The 13,863-nt window shown below is 40.6% G+C and overlaps 1 protein-coding gene across 1 annotated transcript in view; it reads left to right on the top strand.

Moving 5' to 3' along the window:
• Window positions 1-21: 21 nt before the first annotated feature.
• Window positions 22-13,863, top strand: part of LOC109078539 (butyrophilin subfamily 2 member A1-like) — a 34,635-nt gene continuing 20,793 nt past the window's right edge. The window contains exon 1 of the mRNA XM_042719503.1: window positions 22-123. Within this exon, the coding sequence (XP_042575437.1) occupies window positions 72-123 (52 nt within the window). The 5' untranslated portion in view covers window positions 22-71. The remainder of the gene's footprint in view (window positions 124-13,863) is intronic.

Below are 13,863 nucleotides of genomic sequence, written 5' to 3'. Positions count from 1 at the left end.
CTTTGCGCACCAGATCACTTACAGATTTTCACTTTGACTATGCAGGGAAATGATCAGAACTTAAACTGAACATGAAGTTGCTTATGTTAATTTTTGTGGCTGTAATTCTAGTAATATCAGATGGTAAGTGCAATGTTTTTCTCTCTTTAAGCTGATTCTGAAAACAAGTCACATCAATTATAACGTCTAGTTTAAATGTCTGCAAACTTACAGTATCTGTGAAAGGTTTGGACACATTTTACTAAATTTATGTTGCTCGTGATCTTAAAAACCTTCTGCCTCAGTGCTTGAAATGAGTCTGTGCTTGTTTATATACTCTGAGAAATACTTAAAAAAGACAATTGCTGGTTTATTTGACAACACAGTGCTGGTAAATATGCTTCAGAAGCGTACACCTGCTGTGCTATAATGCACTCTAAAATTTCTGTTATATAGATTTGACATGGGCAATTCATGTAATATTTTATTCAATGACACATCAGTTTTTGACAATCATAAAACAGTCTCAAAAAAATATACAATAATAATAAATAAATATTTGGAAGTGGCATGGTATCAGTTGGCTGTGTGTCTCTGTCTCTCTGTTCAGTTTCAATAAATCACAGTCTTATGATGATATTCATGTTTGCAAAGAAACAGCTTTGTGTAATCTCTGCTCTTTCAGACTTTTAAGTTTCAAAGCATCAAACGAGTAGCATGAACACGATGGGGACTAGCATTTCCTGTATGCACCACATTATCAAATTCGCATTTATGATAGACCTTTGACCGCAATTTCATGTAATCTAAAGTTTATAGCTTATGGTAGCTAACATATTCATAAATCAGAAACAGACTTTTTTTTTTTTTTTTAATTATGCGGTCTGCTAATAAAGATAACAAAGATAACAGCTCCAGGGCATCAGTGGCTTTTCAGCGCTTATGAACCCGCCAAGAGCCCCTCACCTTGCCCAGATCTCTGTGAATTTATTGTTGGCTCTGATGTCTCTATAGTGGTTAAACATGAGATAGCATTAGTTTTGGCTAAATCTAATGAGCAGTCTTTGTTCTCATTGATCTATTATTTCTTCCAGAGCAAATAGTTTTGGTAAAATCTCATCATGTAACTTCAGTGCTTTATATCAGAGCACTGCCTGTGTACTTTTGACTGAATTGCCTCGCAGCTTTTATGATGGCTGTGTGTTCGTAATGTGACAGACATGTTGATTCATGAGTGACAAGTTTTTAGCTCAACAACAGATCAGATTTTGAATGTATAACTAAATTATGATATTTGTATGCACGACTGGATAATCAAGTGATCACAATGCCTAAATATAAGTTACACGGTAAAGAGTAGGAATGTGTCTGTGTGTGAAGACGTTGCGCAGCACAAATCCGTGAATGAATGTTCCGAAGTGAGGTAAACTTCCACAGATTTCCCCTGCTCAGGGAGTAGGGAGCATGTCAATGGGAACACAGTTCATGCACGGAGCTCACTTCTAACAAGCTGATTATCTGAATCAGGTGTGTTAACAAAGAAAAGACGCAAAATATGCAGAGCTGGGGGGCGCGACCGGGTGAGAACCGCTGGCTTTATGTAAGCTACATATGAATATTTAAGTCCTTACATTAAAGTTAACACAAACTCTTTTCTCCGCTGTGGCTGTCATTCGTTCAGCCTTTAAACCCTGGTCACGTTTGGTTATGACAGTCAGCTCAGTAAAGCTCTCTCCAAGATCGTTCTGTGTTCCCATTATTATACTTGATTTGTAAATACAAGTGAATATGAATTTGCAAAAAGGACTTTAACTTCTTGCCGGAGTTTAATGTTGTTTTGTTACTTGCTACCGGGTGTCTGTGAGAATAAAACACGGGCGTAGAGAAGACTGTAAATGTTTTTTAACGTGCACAGTAACTGAAATTTAAAACTGTTAAAAGAAAGGCTCAATAACTGTTGCACATATACAGTATAATAAACTTTGCATCAATCTCTCTTCTCTTTGTGCTTTGCACTTTTTAACACGAATCGCTAACAATGTGCGCATCCGGTGTGCAGAATGACGTGCTAGAAGCAACATGGTGTTGGCTGTGACGCCGTGTTGCTTCTAGCGCATCATTCTGCACAGCGGTTGCGCACATTGTAAACGCTTCGTGCTGCACTGCATTTGTTTTGTCCTATTGTATCCCAGATCGCACACTAATATAAAATCAACGTAGAATCGATGTTCCCTTTTATAGGTCAATTCAGTGCTGCGGTGACGTCACCGTATGGGAACACCTCTCGCAGGGCCGCGGCGTTAACTGCAAGTCAGTCGCGTGTTAAAATCATTTGCGAAACTACCGCCAGATGGCGCAAAGGGACGGATTGCGAACTGAATGTAATTAAGTTGGCTTGAGAAAGCCAACTTACTGAAATCCTATTTAAACTTATTATTAAGTTGGCTCGAGAAAGCCAGAAAGCCAGAAATCCTATTTAAACTTCTTCTTCTTCTTCTTCTTCTTCTTCTGACCCAAAATTTTGCAACTCTAACTCCTAGAGCTTTAACTCTACAAACTCCAAACTCGGGTCAGACTTTCAGACTGTTCTGACTTGGTGTTCTATATCTTTTCAGACTGATTTGACTTTCAGTTTTCTTAAAAAATTAATATTAAAAATCATAAAAACCCCATAGACTTAGATTTGTAGAGTGCTCAAATTGAGCCAAGACTACGGATTGCCCATTAGTTGCACAAGCCAAAAATTCAAATCTAAACTCCCTGAAGCCCTAAACTCAATTAAACTACCATTCTATGTCTATCTATCTATCTATCTATCTATCTATCTATCTATATCTATCTATCTATCTATCTATCTATCTATCTATCTATCTATCTATCATCTATCTACAGTATCTATCTTCAAACTTTTTCTATCTATCTTCAAACTTTTTCTGTCTATCTGTCTATCTGTGGGGAAGTCGTGGCCTAGTGGTTAGAGAGGTTGACTCCTAACCCTAAGGTTGTGGGTTCGAGTCTCGGGCTGGCAACACCACGACTGAGGTGCTTACTGAGCAAGGCTTTTTGAACACCCCAACTGCTCCGGGCATGCCCGCCCAGCATAAATGGCTGCCCACTCCGGTGGAGTGTGTTCCCGCGGTGTATGTGTGTTCACTGCTGTGTGTACTGTGCACTTTGGATGGGTTAAATGCAGGCACCAGTTCTGAGTATGGGTCAATCATACTTGGCTGTATATGTCAATCTACGTATCACTTTCACTTTCTATCTTATCTATTTCTATCTATCTATCTATCTATACATATCTATCTTCAAACATTTTCTTGCTTTCTTTCTTCCTTTCTATCGGTCTATCTATCTATCTATCTATCTATCTGATTGTTTCTATCTACCTATCTATCTATTTACTCATCTAATATTTCTTATCGATCTATCTATCTATCTATCTATCTATCTATCTGACTGTTTATCTATCTATCTATCTATCTATCTGACTGTTTATCTATCTATCTATCTATCATCTATCTATCTATCTATCTATCCTAGCAACATGCTAATAATGTTAGAAACATGCTAGATGAATCGCAATAATCTTTTGAGAAACATGTTAGCGACATGCTGAGTCGCATGCTAGTCATGCTAGAAACATGCTGGCAACGTATAATCATGCTAGAAACATGCTAGCAGCATGTTCTTGCTTCTCCTTTCTATCGGCTCCATCTATCTATCTATCTATCTCATTCATTCATCTATCTATCTATCTGACTGTTTCTATCTTTACCCATCTATCTATATTTACTCATCTAATACTTTCTAATCGATCTATCTATTCATCTATTCATCTATCTGACTGTTTATCTATCTTACCCATCTATCTGACTGTTTATCTTATCTATCTACTCATCATCTATCATCTATCCATCTATCTATCTACTCCATTCATCTATCTATCCTAGCAAACATGCCACAATGTTAGAAAACATGCTAGTCTAATGCTAATAATAATGCTAGAAACATGTTAATCCATATGCTAGTCAGCATGCTAGTCATGCTAGAAACATGCTAGGCAACATGCTAATCATGCTAGAAACATGCTAGCAACATGAGTAAGCGATGTTGAATGGCATGCTAGAAACATGCTAGTGACATGCTAGGAAACATGCTAATCATGCTAGAAACATGCTAGCAACTTTCTAGCAGCATGCTAATCATGATAGAAACATGCTAGTGACATGCTAGAAACATGCTAGCAACATGCTAATCATGCTAGAAACATGCTAGCAACATGCTAGTCGCATGTTAGTCATGCTAGAAACATGCTAGTGACATGTTAATCGTGCTAGAAACATGCTAGCAACATGCTAGTCACTTGCTAATCATGCTTTAGAAACATCTTTAGCGACATCTTAGCAACATCTTAAATGCAGCATGCTAATCATGCTAGAAACATGTTGGCAACATGCTAATCATGCTAGAAACATGCTAGCTTGACATGCTAGTAAGCATGCTAATCATGCTAGAAACATGCTAGCAACATGCTAATCATACTAGAAACATGCTAGCAACATGCTAGCAGCATGCTAATCATGCTAGAAACATGCTAATCATGCTAGCAACATGCTAATCATGCTAGAAACATGCTAGCGACATGTTAATCATGCTAGAAACATGCTAGCGACATGCTAGTCACTTGCTAATCATGCTAAGAACATGCATGCAACCCTTAGAACATGCATGAAAATCTTCTTTTCTTTCTTTCTTTCTTTCTTTCTTTCTAATGAATCTTTCTTTTTTCTTTCTTTCTAACTAATCTTTCATTTTTCTTTCTTTGTTTTTCTTTCTTTCTTTCTATCTTCTTTCTCTCTTTCTTACTAATCTTTCTTTTTTCTTTCTTTCTTACTTATCTTTCTTTTTTCTTTCTTTCTTTCTAATGAATCTTTTTTTTCTTATTTTTTTCTAACTAATCTATCTATCATTCTTTCTAACTAATATATCTTTCTTTCTTTCTAACTAATCTATCTATCTATCATTCTTTTTTCAAACTAATCTATCTATCATTCTTTCTTTCAGACTAATCTATCTATCATTCTTTCTAACTAATATATATCTTTCTTTCTTTCAACTAATCTATCAATCTAACTTTAAACTACTTTAAACTTCGAACTACTTTAAACTTCACCAACTTCTTTAAAGCTTCTTCTTCAAACTTTCCGGTCAGGCTTTCTCAAGCCAACTTAAAGTTTGTCTCAACAAACTTTTTTTCTAGTTGTAAAATGTTGGTTTATTAATGGAGATGAAAGATGAAGTAAAACAACAATAACATTATAATATAACATTGTAACATCCTTAAAAACCATTATAAAATTTACAGTGAATTAATTTCAAAACGTGGGATAGTCTTAGGCAAAAAAAAAAAAAATTCTTGGTTAAAAAAAAAAAAAGAAAGAAAAAAAAAAGCCTTCAGGTTCCATATGCAGAGCGAAATGAGAATGGTCCAGCATTTAGAAATAATTCTTATTAACTCTGTTATTATTCTTGATTTTCTAACTGCTAACAGTTTGCATTTTCGAATTATGCCTTTACTGTGTGACCAAAAATTTAGTATTTTCTGTTTCAGCTGTTTGATCGCGCTGTGCCTCGCGCACATATTCATTAGAAACAGTGCAGCCGTTCACCGTGTCATCCGCCGCGAGCAGCGGTCCACTTTGGCATATTTTTGTTCATTATGATTTTTTTCCGTCGAATACTGAAACATGCGTGACCTACAAAGCCTATTTTCAAATGGGCAACATCACGAATATGGAAACGTTTGGATTCATCCAGAATGAGAGAGCCCAACATTATCTTATGTTTCCTTTAAATTATTATTATTATTTTATTTTTATATATATAACTAAGCATCATATACTGCAATTATATTTATCCATTAGAATTATAATTATTGTATTGTTCTGATAAATTTGTTAAATGTAAAGGATTTGTTGTAACGTGAAGAAAAAAAAACATCCTGTTGGCGCCTAAAACATTATTAGGCCTGCCATTATAATTTCTGAATGTAATAAAATGCAACTTTTTTTTTTTTCCTCTCACAAAAAAAAAAAAAAAAAAAAAATAAAAAAATGCAGCAAACGAAAATAGGCGATTAATCAGTTAAAATGTGTTACGGTGGGTTAAAAAAATACATTATATATTTAGGAACAGAGTCTGGGCCTAATCTAGGCTATGTTGTTAACTATTTACAAGGTTTGTGTATGTTTTTATCCCGGTTTTTTTTTTTTTTTTTCATTGCATCTGAAAATGACTTTGTGCGTCACATTCACCTCGCGCGCTCTGGAGCAGACCTGCCTCTCGCGTTGATCAGCTGTGGACGATTTCAAAATGTTTGATATAAAGGTTGCTGTCCCGTTTTATACAGGGAATTGTTCATTTAAAAAAAAAAAAAAAAAAAAAAAAAAACAATTTTATAGTATTTATTTAGTTTTATGCTAACATGCAATCAAGGTCTTCGGATAAGACTAAGATTTAGACTATTTAACATGCACTGTGACATTTTACCGTTTCAACTTATAAACTCCTTAAGATTTTAAAGTCAGTTTAATAGTATTGAAATCAGTTGAATCTAGTATAAAAAAGGTTTTTAATTGCTTAAATTATTTCTATGAATTAATAATATGTTTAGCATAACTTTTTCATCATATCATTTTTTTTTTAATGAAAGGTATTCGCTTTCCTCAAACCAGCCCACACTGTTTTTTTTTTTTTTTTTTAACCATTCATTTAACAGCATGAACTTTACAATGAAATACGTCTTCCTTCAGGTAGACTGGAATGTTTTCCGCTCCTATAAACGTTGGCCCAAGGATCAATGAGTTGTATTCCGGCCAAACTGATTTATAAAAATCAAACCGCGACAGTGAAGCTGGGCTCGCTATTACCGCTGTGAAGCTGAGCAGCCATACAGGATTCCGCCATTATTCTAGCCTTCCTCAAACTCCTACGCTCACAAATAACAAATGATTTTCGCAAAAATAATGATTAATTATCAATTGAGAATTGGTATTATTATGGTCTCTGTGAAAAATAATAATAAGGGCCATGAGAAAATAATGAATAAAAAGAGTAGGGCTGCTAGAGTGCAGCAGGCATGTTTCAACCCAGTAACATGACAAATACACCGCCTTCCCAGCCCAAAAAATAGACCGACCCAGTCTAGCTGAGGGGTTGGGGGGTAGTTCTGTATAGTTTGTGGGGTCGATAAAGGTGTGAATCTTTGCTCTTCTCATATGTACAGTGTCTTATGAGGCTCTAAACTTGCAGAACAGGTTTTTCTTTCTGGCTGCATTTTAGGAATAACGTTGAAGAAAGGTTTTGATCCACTTCAAATGTTGACTACTGTATAGCGCATCTGTATTCTCTCAGAATGTTAGAACATTACCAATATATTGAACCATCTCTATATGTTTTTGTTTTATAGGTTATTTTAGAATTGGGAAATACACGCTATAGACGGATACAAAAAACATTTTGAGTTTTTGGAGAAATTATATATATATATATATATATATATATATATATATGTTTGTTTGTTTGTTTTTGTTTGATTTGCTGTATTTACAATGCACAAAACTAGAAGCAAGAATATCTGCAGAGAAGGGTTGGCCATTCTCAAAACATAAAATATCAATTTTATTTAAATTTCGCTTTTTTGTGTTTCAGAGGAAAAAATCAGTGTTAAGGCATCTCTCCATTACAGACCGCTCTGAAAGAAGAATTTATGCAAACGAGTATAAAATGCTTTAAAAACTTTAACAGAGATGTCTAGAGGGGTATTTTAATAGGTCTGCCCCCTACGTAAGATTTTTTCTAGTTACTAGTCGCTTCATTTGTCATTATTCAACTAATCGCAGGTTTATAATAAAATTACATCTATAATCCATAATGAGCCTTAATATATTCCGCATTTCTATTACATGCATTATGTTTCCACACAAAGCACAGGCAGAAGTAGCCCAATAATTGTGAAAAAAGGAGACATTTTAATTAATTTATTAATAAACAAATGTTTTCTTGTCGGCTGCAAGATGAAATTCACAGTGCTGACTCTCTCTCCACATGGACGCCACTAAAGAGAAAATGCAACCTTCACAGATTACATAATGCTTTCTGCTTTGAATTGATCTTATATTTAAAAGACATTTCCCAAGCTTTCTCTGTAGATATATATCTCAAGTGTATGTGAGACAATTCACACCAATCTTTCAGTTTATTTCATTATCAGGAAAAAACATCTATGTGATCGAGAGGGCGCTTCCTGTCAAGCGAATGCACATTAATCACTTGCGTGACAAACATTTGAATATGATCGACAAATCACATTTTGCATATGCATTATGCAAATCATGTTTTACATGCAATTATCCAAAATAAACCAAACAAGATTTGTAATGAAGATAAAATATGTAGATAAATAAGTATAAATGCTAAGTGCACTCAGCATCACTTCAGCGCCACAAGAAATCTTGCAATTGATATTTTACATACACCTGCATTTCTAAATGCGCTGCAATTTATTTATTTTATTTTTTAACTTTAGCTTAAATTATATGAAAGTAAAGTAAAGAAGGCTCCCTTTAAAATCACTGAAGTTGTCAATTAATGAAGCTCTGTTTTACAAAGTGTGTATTTCGTTGATTATAATGAGAGAACTTAAGTTTAATCGTGAGGACGTTTTATTAATCCATCCATTTTTTAGAGTTTCAATGATTTAGCTAAATCGTGCAGGTTTAATTTATTCATTTCTTTTGTCTTTAATTAGGCCTAAATAATGGGAGCGAAATCTATACAGTGCCTCACGCTTTTTACTAAAAAAAGAAAAATAATTTATAAAACACGCAACAATTTCTTTAATCAGTGCACAGACAGATACGTATTTCCCAAGAAGTTATCTGTCAAAATAAAGGACAGGTAACTAATAAATAAAAGTGAAAAAGGATAAAAAAATGCATCTCTTGTTTCCGGGACATGGGAATTTTAAAATATAAATCTTCAAAATATAGGCCTAATGTGGTGAGAGAATATTTTGCATATAAATCCATGTAGCCTAGCTCACTAAAATAGGCTACTTCACTTTAATGCTTAGATGCCAAAGAAGTAAGCCACAATTTCTTTTAGAATAATATAACACATAATTCATATTATATAAATAATACTGCACATACTAAATGTGTCAAATCTAAAATATGGTGTAATACTGTGCAGCTTAGAGAAAATATAAGCACAGACTCATAGGCTTGACATTTATCCTGCTTGAATTCGTTCAAAGAAACGCACGTTCATCTGTGAATATTAAATATTTTAACTACAGTGTTTTTCTTTCATTTTCCCCGAATGCAGCCGTCAAATGTAACACAGCGGTGAGGCAAAGCTGACGGCGAAAATGTGCTTGTTTGGTAACTTGTGATTAAAGCGCCACTCAGCGGTCAAAGCTGCAAATGCACTTCTTTGGCAGATCAGCGGCCGGCGTGGCCCGGTATGCAGCCCGATGCAGGAGAACAGCTTTTTTGAATGGCCACCTACTGTATACCTTGTATGTGGCTACGTAGCTATTTAAAGCTCAGAATTTCATTTCTTTCAGGAAAGCGAATCTTCTGCGCCCTAAGTAAAATCATCTAGCGTTCTCAGCGACTTCTTCATAGAGCAGTGTTCAACTCCTCTTGTGCGGACGATGAGTTTTTTAGAGGTGCAAGGAGCCATGTGGATACAGGTTTGGCATCGCGGGTGGGGGGGGGATACCTGCATGAAAGGTGCGTGAGTGTTGTCTGGGCCTACATCATGCACAGGCAGCGCCACTGGCCAAACCTTGCCGCAGTTGTTTCTAAGTGCTGCCGCAGGCACCGACGAGGAGATGGCTTCGTGACATAAAGCGACATGGAGTACGAGACAGTGTTGCGCTTCTGGAGTTCCTTCCGAGACCGCCACTCTCCACTCGAGGTGCAGAAAATTAAGCAAAACTTTGTGGAACCCTGGCCATTTTGCAAACGATTTTACAGCCCACCCCGGAGGCCTCCTACAATGCTACCTTCGCTGTGGGCCATATGATCTATCGACAGCTTTGCCCACCGCGCTCCCTGAGTCTGAGGACACGCGCTGATGCATGCAGCCCTCCCAGCGACAGGAGAAGGCGGCTTCCCCATCCTACAGCCGCAGCTGTTGGGCGGTTTCCGCTGCGGTGGATAAGCTAAATGGATTGAGGGTTGAGAAGGCCGAGGCCCAACCTTCATCTTAACCTGACGACCGCTTTCAACCAGTCATACACCTGGCATGAGCCCCCTCAGAGGCCTTTGCCTTTGTTTTCTCCTGACTCACCTAGTTGGCTCTGGGCTAGTCCTGGAAACAGCCTCCCACTCGCGGAGTATATTACAAACGCTGTGGCTGAGGATTTCGCCACCATTTCTGATATGGCGGACTGTGGCTATACAGCGATGCTACTAGTGGAAGAGACTCGCTGAACATCTGGCTACTTAATCTGCCACGCCTGGGAAGTCTCGCCTTCTTCCCCTTCAGCGGTTTGTGCAATGTCCTTTTTTTTTTTTTTTTAAAGATTTATTTATGGGCTTTTATGCCTTTATTTGGTGTGCTGACAGGTAGAGACAGGAAAGTGTTTGGGTAGTATGGAGAGGGGGAGCAGGATCGGCAAAGGACCATGAGCCGGATTCAATCCTCGGTCGCCATTGCCAGCCGAGTTAGTACTTGCATGTCGGCGACTAACTACAAGGCTATTGCGCCGCATCGAAGTCATGTCTAACTCACGGTAAGTCCTACCTGGCTGCAGTTCAGGCGGCTACCTCGGCCTCCACTCGAGCGGTGGTTCTTCTGCCTACTGCCGGAACTCTTAAAAAGAACTTGACGAGGGAGATGCATCACACCGCAGGCTGTGGAAAAGAGCCGCGCGAGCAATGATTGGGGCTACGAAGCACACCAAAATACACCGCCGGAGAAAGTGGGCCACCGGCGGTCAGGCAACGTTGAGTGCTACCTTTCGCCTGAATCTCACCGACATTGCTGGTGCGACGCACCTTTCTCATAGATGCCCCTGACAAAGGAAGCGGTCTGGTTTGAGATATTTATGGGCTTTTTATGCCTTTATTTGGAAAGGACAGTGTAGAGTAGACAGGAAAGTGTTTGGTGAAGAGAGAGGGGAGCAGGATCGGCAAAGGACCATGAGCCGGGATTCGAACTCGGGTCGCCGTCAGCGCAGTTGCGCTGTATGTCGGCGCACTAACCACAAGGCTATTGGTGCTGACCGAGTCATGTCTAACCTCGTCGGTAAGTCCTACCTGGCTGCAGTTCAGGCGGCCACCTCGCTCCACTCGATGGTGGTTCTTCAAGCCTACCAAGCGGAACTCTTAAAAGAACTTGACGAGGGAGATGGCATCACACCCGAGGCTGTGAAAGAGCTGCGGCGAGCAACAGATTTGGGGCTACGCGCTACCAAACACACCGCTTGAGCAGTGGGCCGTTCTATGGCTGGTATGTTAACGGTTGAGTGCCACCTTTGGCTTAATCTCACCGACATTAAGGAAAAGGACGAATCTTTTCTCATAGATGCCCCGATTTCAAAGGATGGTCTGTTTGGAGAGGCGGTCACCTCGGTGGTGGAGAAGTTTAGGGCAGCGAAACAGCAATCAGCCGCTTTCCAACAGCTGATTCCTCGCAGACCCAGAAAAACTGAACAGCATCAGGCGCCGGTGGCGCGATCACGCTCAACATCCCTCCCCCGCCAACGGGTCGCCTCATGAGAAGAGCCTTCACCTATGGTGCCCCCTCGTAAGGATTGGGGTCCTAGAGTTTTTCCACCGGCTCGCCAGCGATAGCGAAAAAGGTTAGACCTGAGCTCGACGGCAAAAGCCCCTCATCCTCGGGCCCCTAACAGCAGTTCCTGATACTCTCGCTGTTCGTCAGAGACTGTGCCCTCCACTAGAGAGCGCTGTTGGACCGCTAATGCGCATCCAACCCTCTCACTGCAGTCCCCACGCTCTAACATTGACTCGCCGAGAAAGACGCCTCGAGCAGCATTGGATCGAGCTAGCACTTCAAGCGCCCCCTCAGACACTCTGCGCAATCCAGCCTTCAGAGTCCGAGGGATGGCCCAAGGGGCTGGCAAAGACAGCCCGTTTATGACGGCTCACACAGCTGCCGCGTTCTCGCTAGCGGCAATGCCCGATGTTCATCTTGTTGGATTAAATCCTGCCATGGACAACGAAACGCAGCGACTTTGACGCATGCACTTCCCTTGCTTACGAACACCGCGAACCTTCCGTGCTCGGACATTTTAACGCATATGGAAACACTGCAGCAGGCGGAGGCTCTGAAACCACTAACGCATTTCACAATGGGTGTTACGCACAATTCGTCACGGATACACAATTCAGTTTCGAAAAGGCCCGCCTCCTTTCCGCGGAATTCTTCACACGGTCGTGAAGCCAAAGGACATCGCAGTGCTGCGGCAGGAGATGTCAGCTCTGCTGAGCAAAGGCGCAAAGCGCCACTCAGCGGTCAAAAGCTGCAAATGCACTTTGCAGACGCGGCGGCGGCGGTACGCGCAGCGGTAGAACCACCGTTTTGGATGGCCACCTACTGTATACCTGCGTGCCGCGCGCTATTTCGCTCAGATTTCATTTCTTTCAGGAAGCAAAATAAAGATGTAGTACACCCCTCTCAGATGGAGTTAGGTTTTTACAGCCGCTAATTTATTGTAAAATAAACAGTGGCGGTTACAACCGATATTGGATTTATGCCGTTTGAATCTTGCACTCGGGACGAGCAAATTCAAGATGTTGACGGTAAAGTCTATTCTGTCTCAGATTCAACCAAACAGTTGGTTTGTCACGATCGATCTGAAGAAGCCCTAAGTAAATCATCTCGCGTTCTCAGCGACTTCTTCATAGAGCAGTGTTCAACTCCTCTTCGCGGACGCGATGAGTTTTCAGAGGTGCAAGGAGCCATGTGACAGGTTTATCACGGGGTGGGGGGGGGGATACCCATGAAAGGTGCGTAGTGTGTCTGGGCCTACATCATGCACAGGCAGCGCTTAGTGGCCTTTCTTCTTGCCCTCATTGTGATAGCCTGTGGCTTAAAGTGATCCGCTCGAGAGTAGAAGTGTTTTCTAAGTTCGCCCCCGCGTCAAACCCTCGCCGCGTTGCTTCTGCGGTTGCCGAGGCACCGCACGAGGAGATGGCTTGGTGAGACATGTGCGACATGGAGTACGAGGACAGCGTTGCGCTGGAGTTCTCTCCACGTCGCTCACTCTCCCCGACTCGAGTGCAGAAAATAAGCAAAAACTTTGTGGAACCCGTCATTTTTGCAAACGAGGATTTACAGCCCACCCCGGAGGCCTACAATGCTACCTCCTTCGGTTGTGGGCCACATGACGACGACGTTTTGTCCACCGCGGCCTCGGAGTCTGAGGACATCATGGCTGATGCATGCAGCTCTCTCCCTCCCAGCGGACAGGAGAAGCGTGCTTCCCCATCCTACAGCGAGCTGTTGGAAGTGGTTTCCCGCGTGGTGGATAAGCTGGGGCTGGATTGGGAGGTTGAGAAGGCCGAGGCCCAACCTTCATCTAACCTGGACGACCGTTTTCTAACCAGTCATACACCTGCACAGCCCCGTAGGCCTTTGCCTTTGCTGCCTTTGCCTTTTTTCCCGGACCTCCACCTGAAGGTTTCAAGGTCCTGGAAACAGCCTTACTCGGTGAGCATTACAAACGCTGTGGCTGAGGATTTCGCCACCATTTCTGACATGGCGGACCGTGGCTATACAGCGATGCCACCAGTGGAAGAGACTCTCACTGAACATCTCGCGCCTAATTCGGCCACGGCTTGGAAG

This window comes from Cyprinus carpio, chromosome B3 (genome assembly GCF_018340385.1).
Source record: "Cyprinus carpio isolate SPL01 chromosome B3, ASM1834038v1, whole genome shotgun sequence".
NCBI lineage: Eukaryota > Metazoa > Chordata > Actinopteri > Cypriniformes > Cyprinidae > Cyprinus > Cyprinus carpio.
This window is presented reverse-complemented; position numbering and strand designations above follow the sequence as displayed.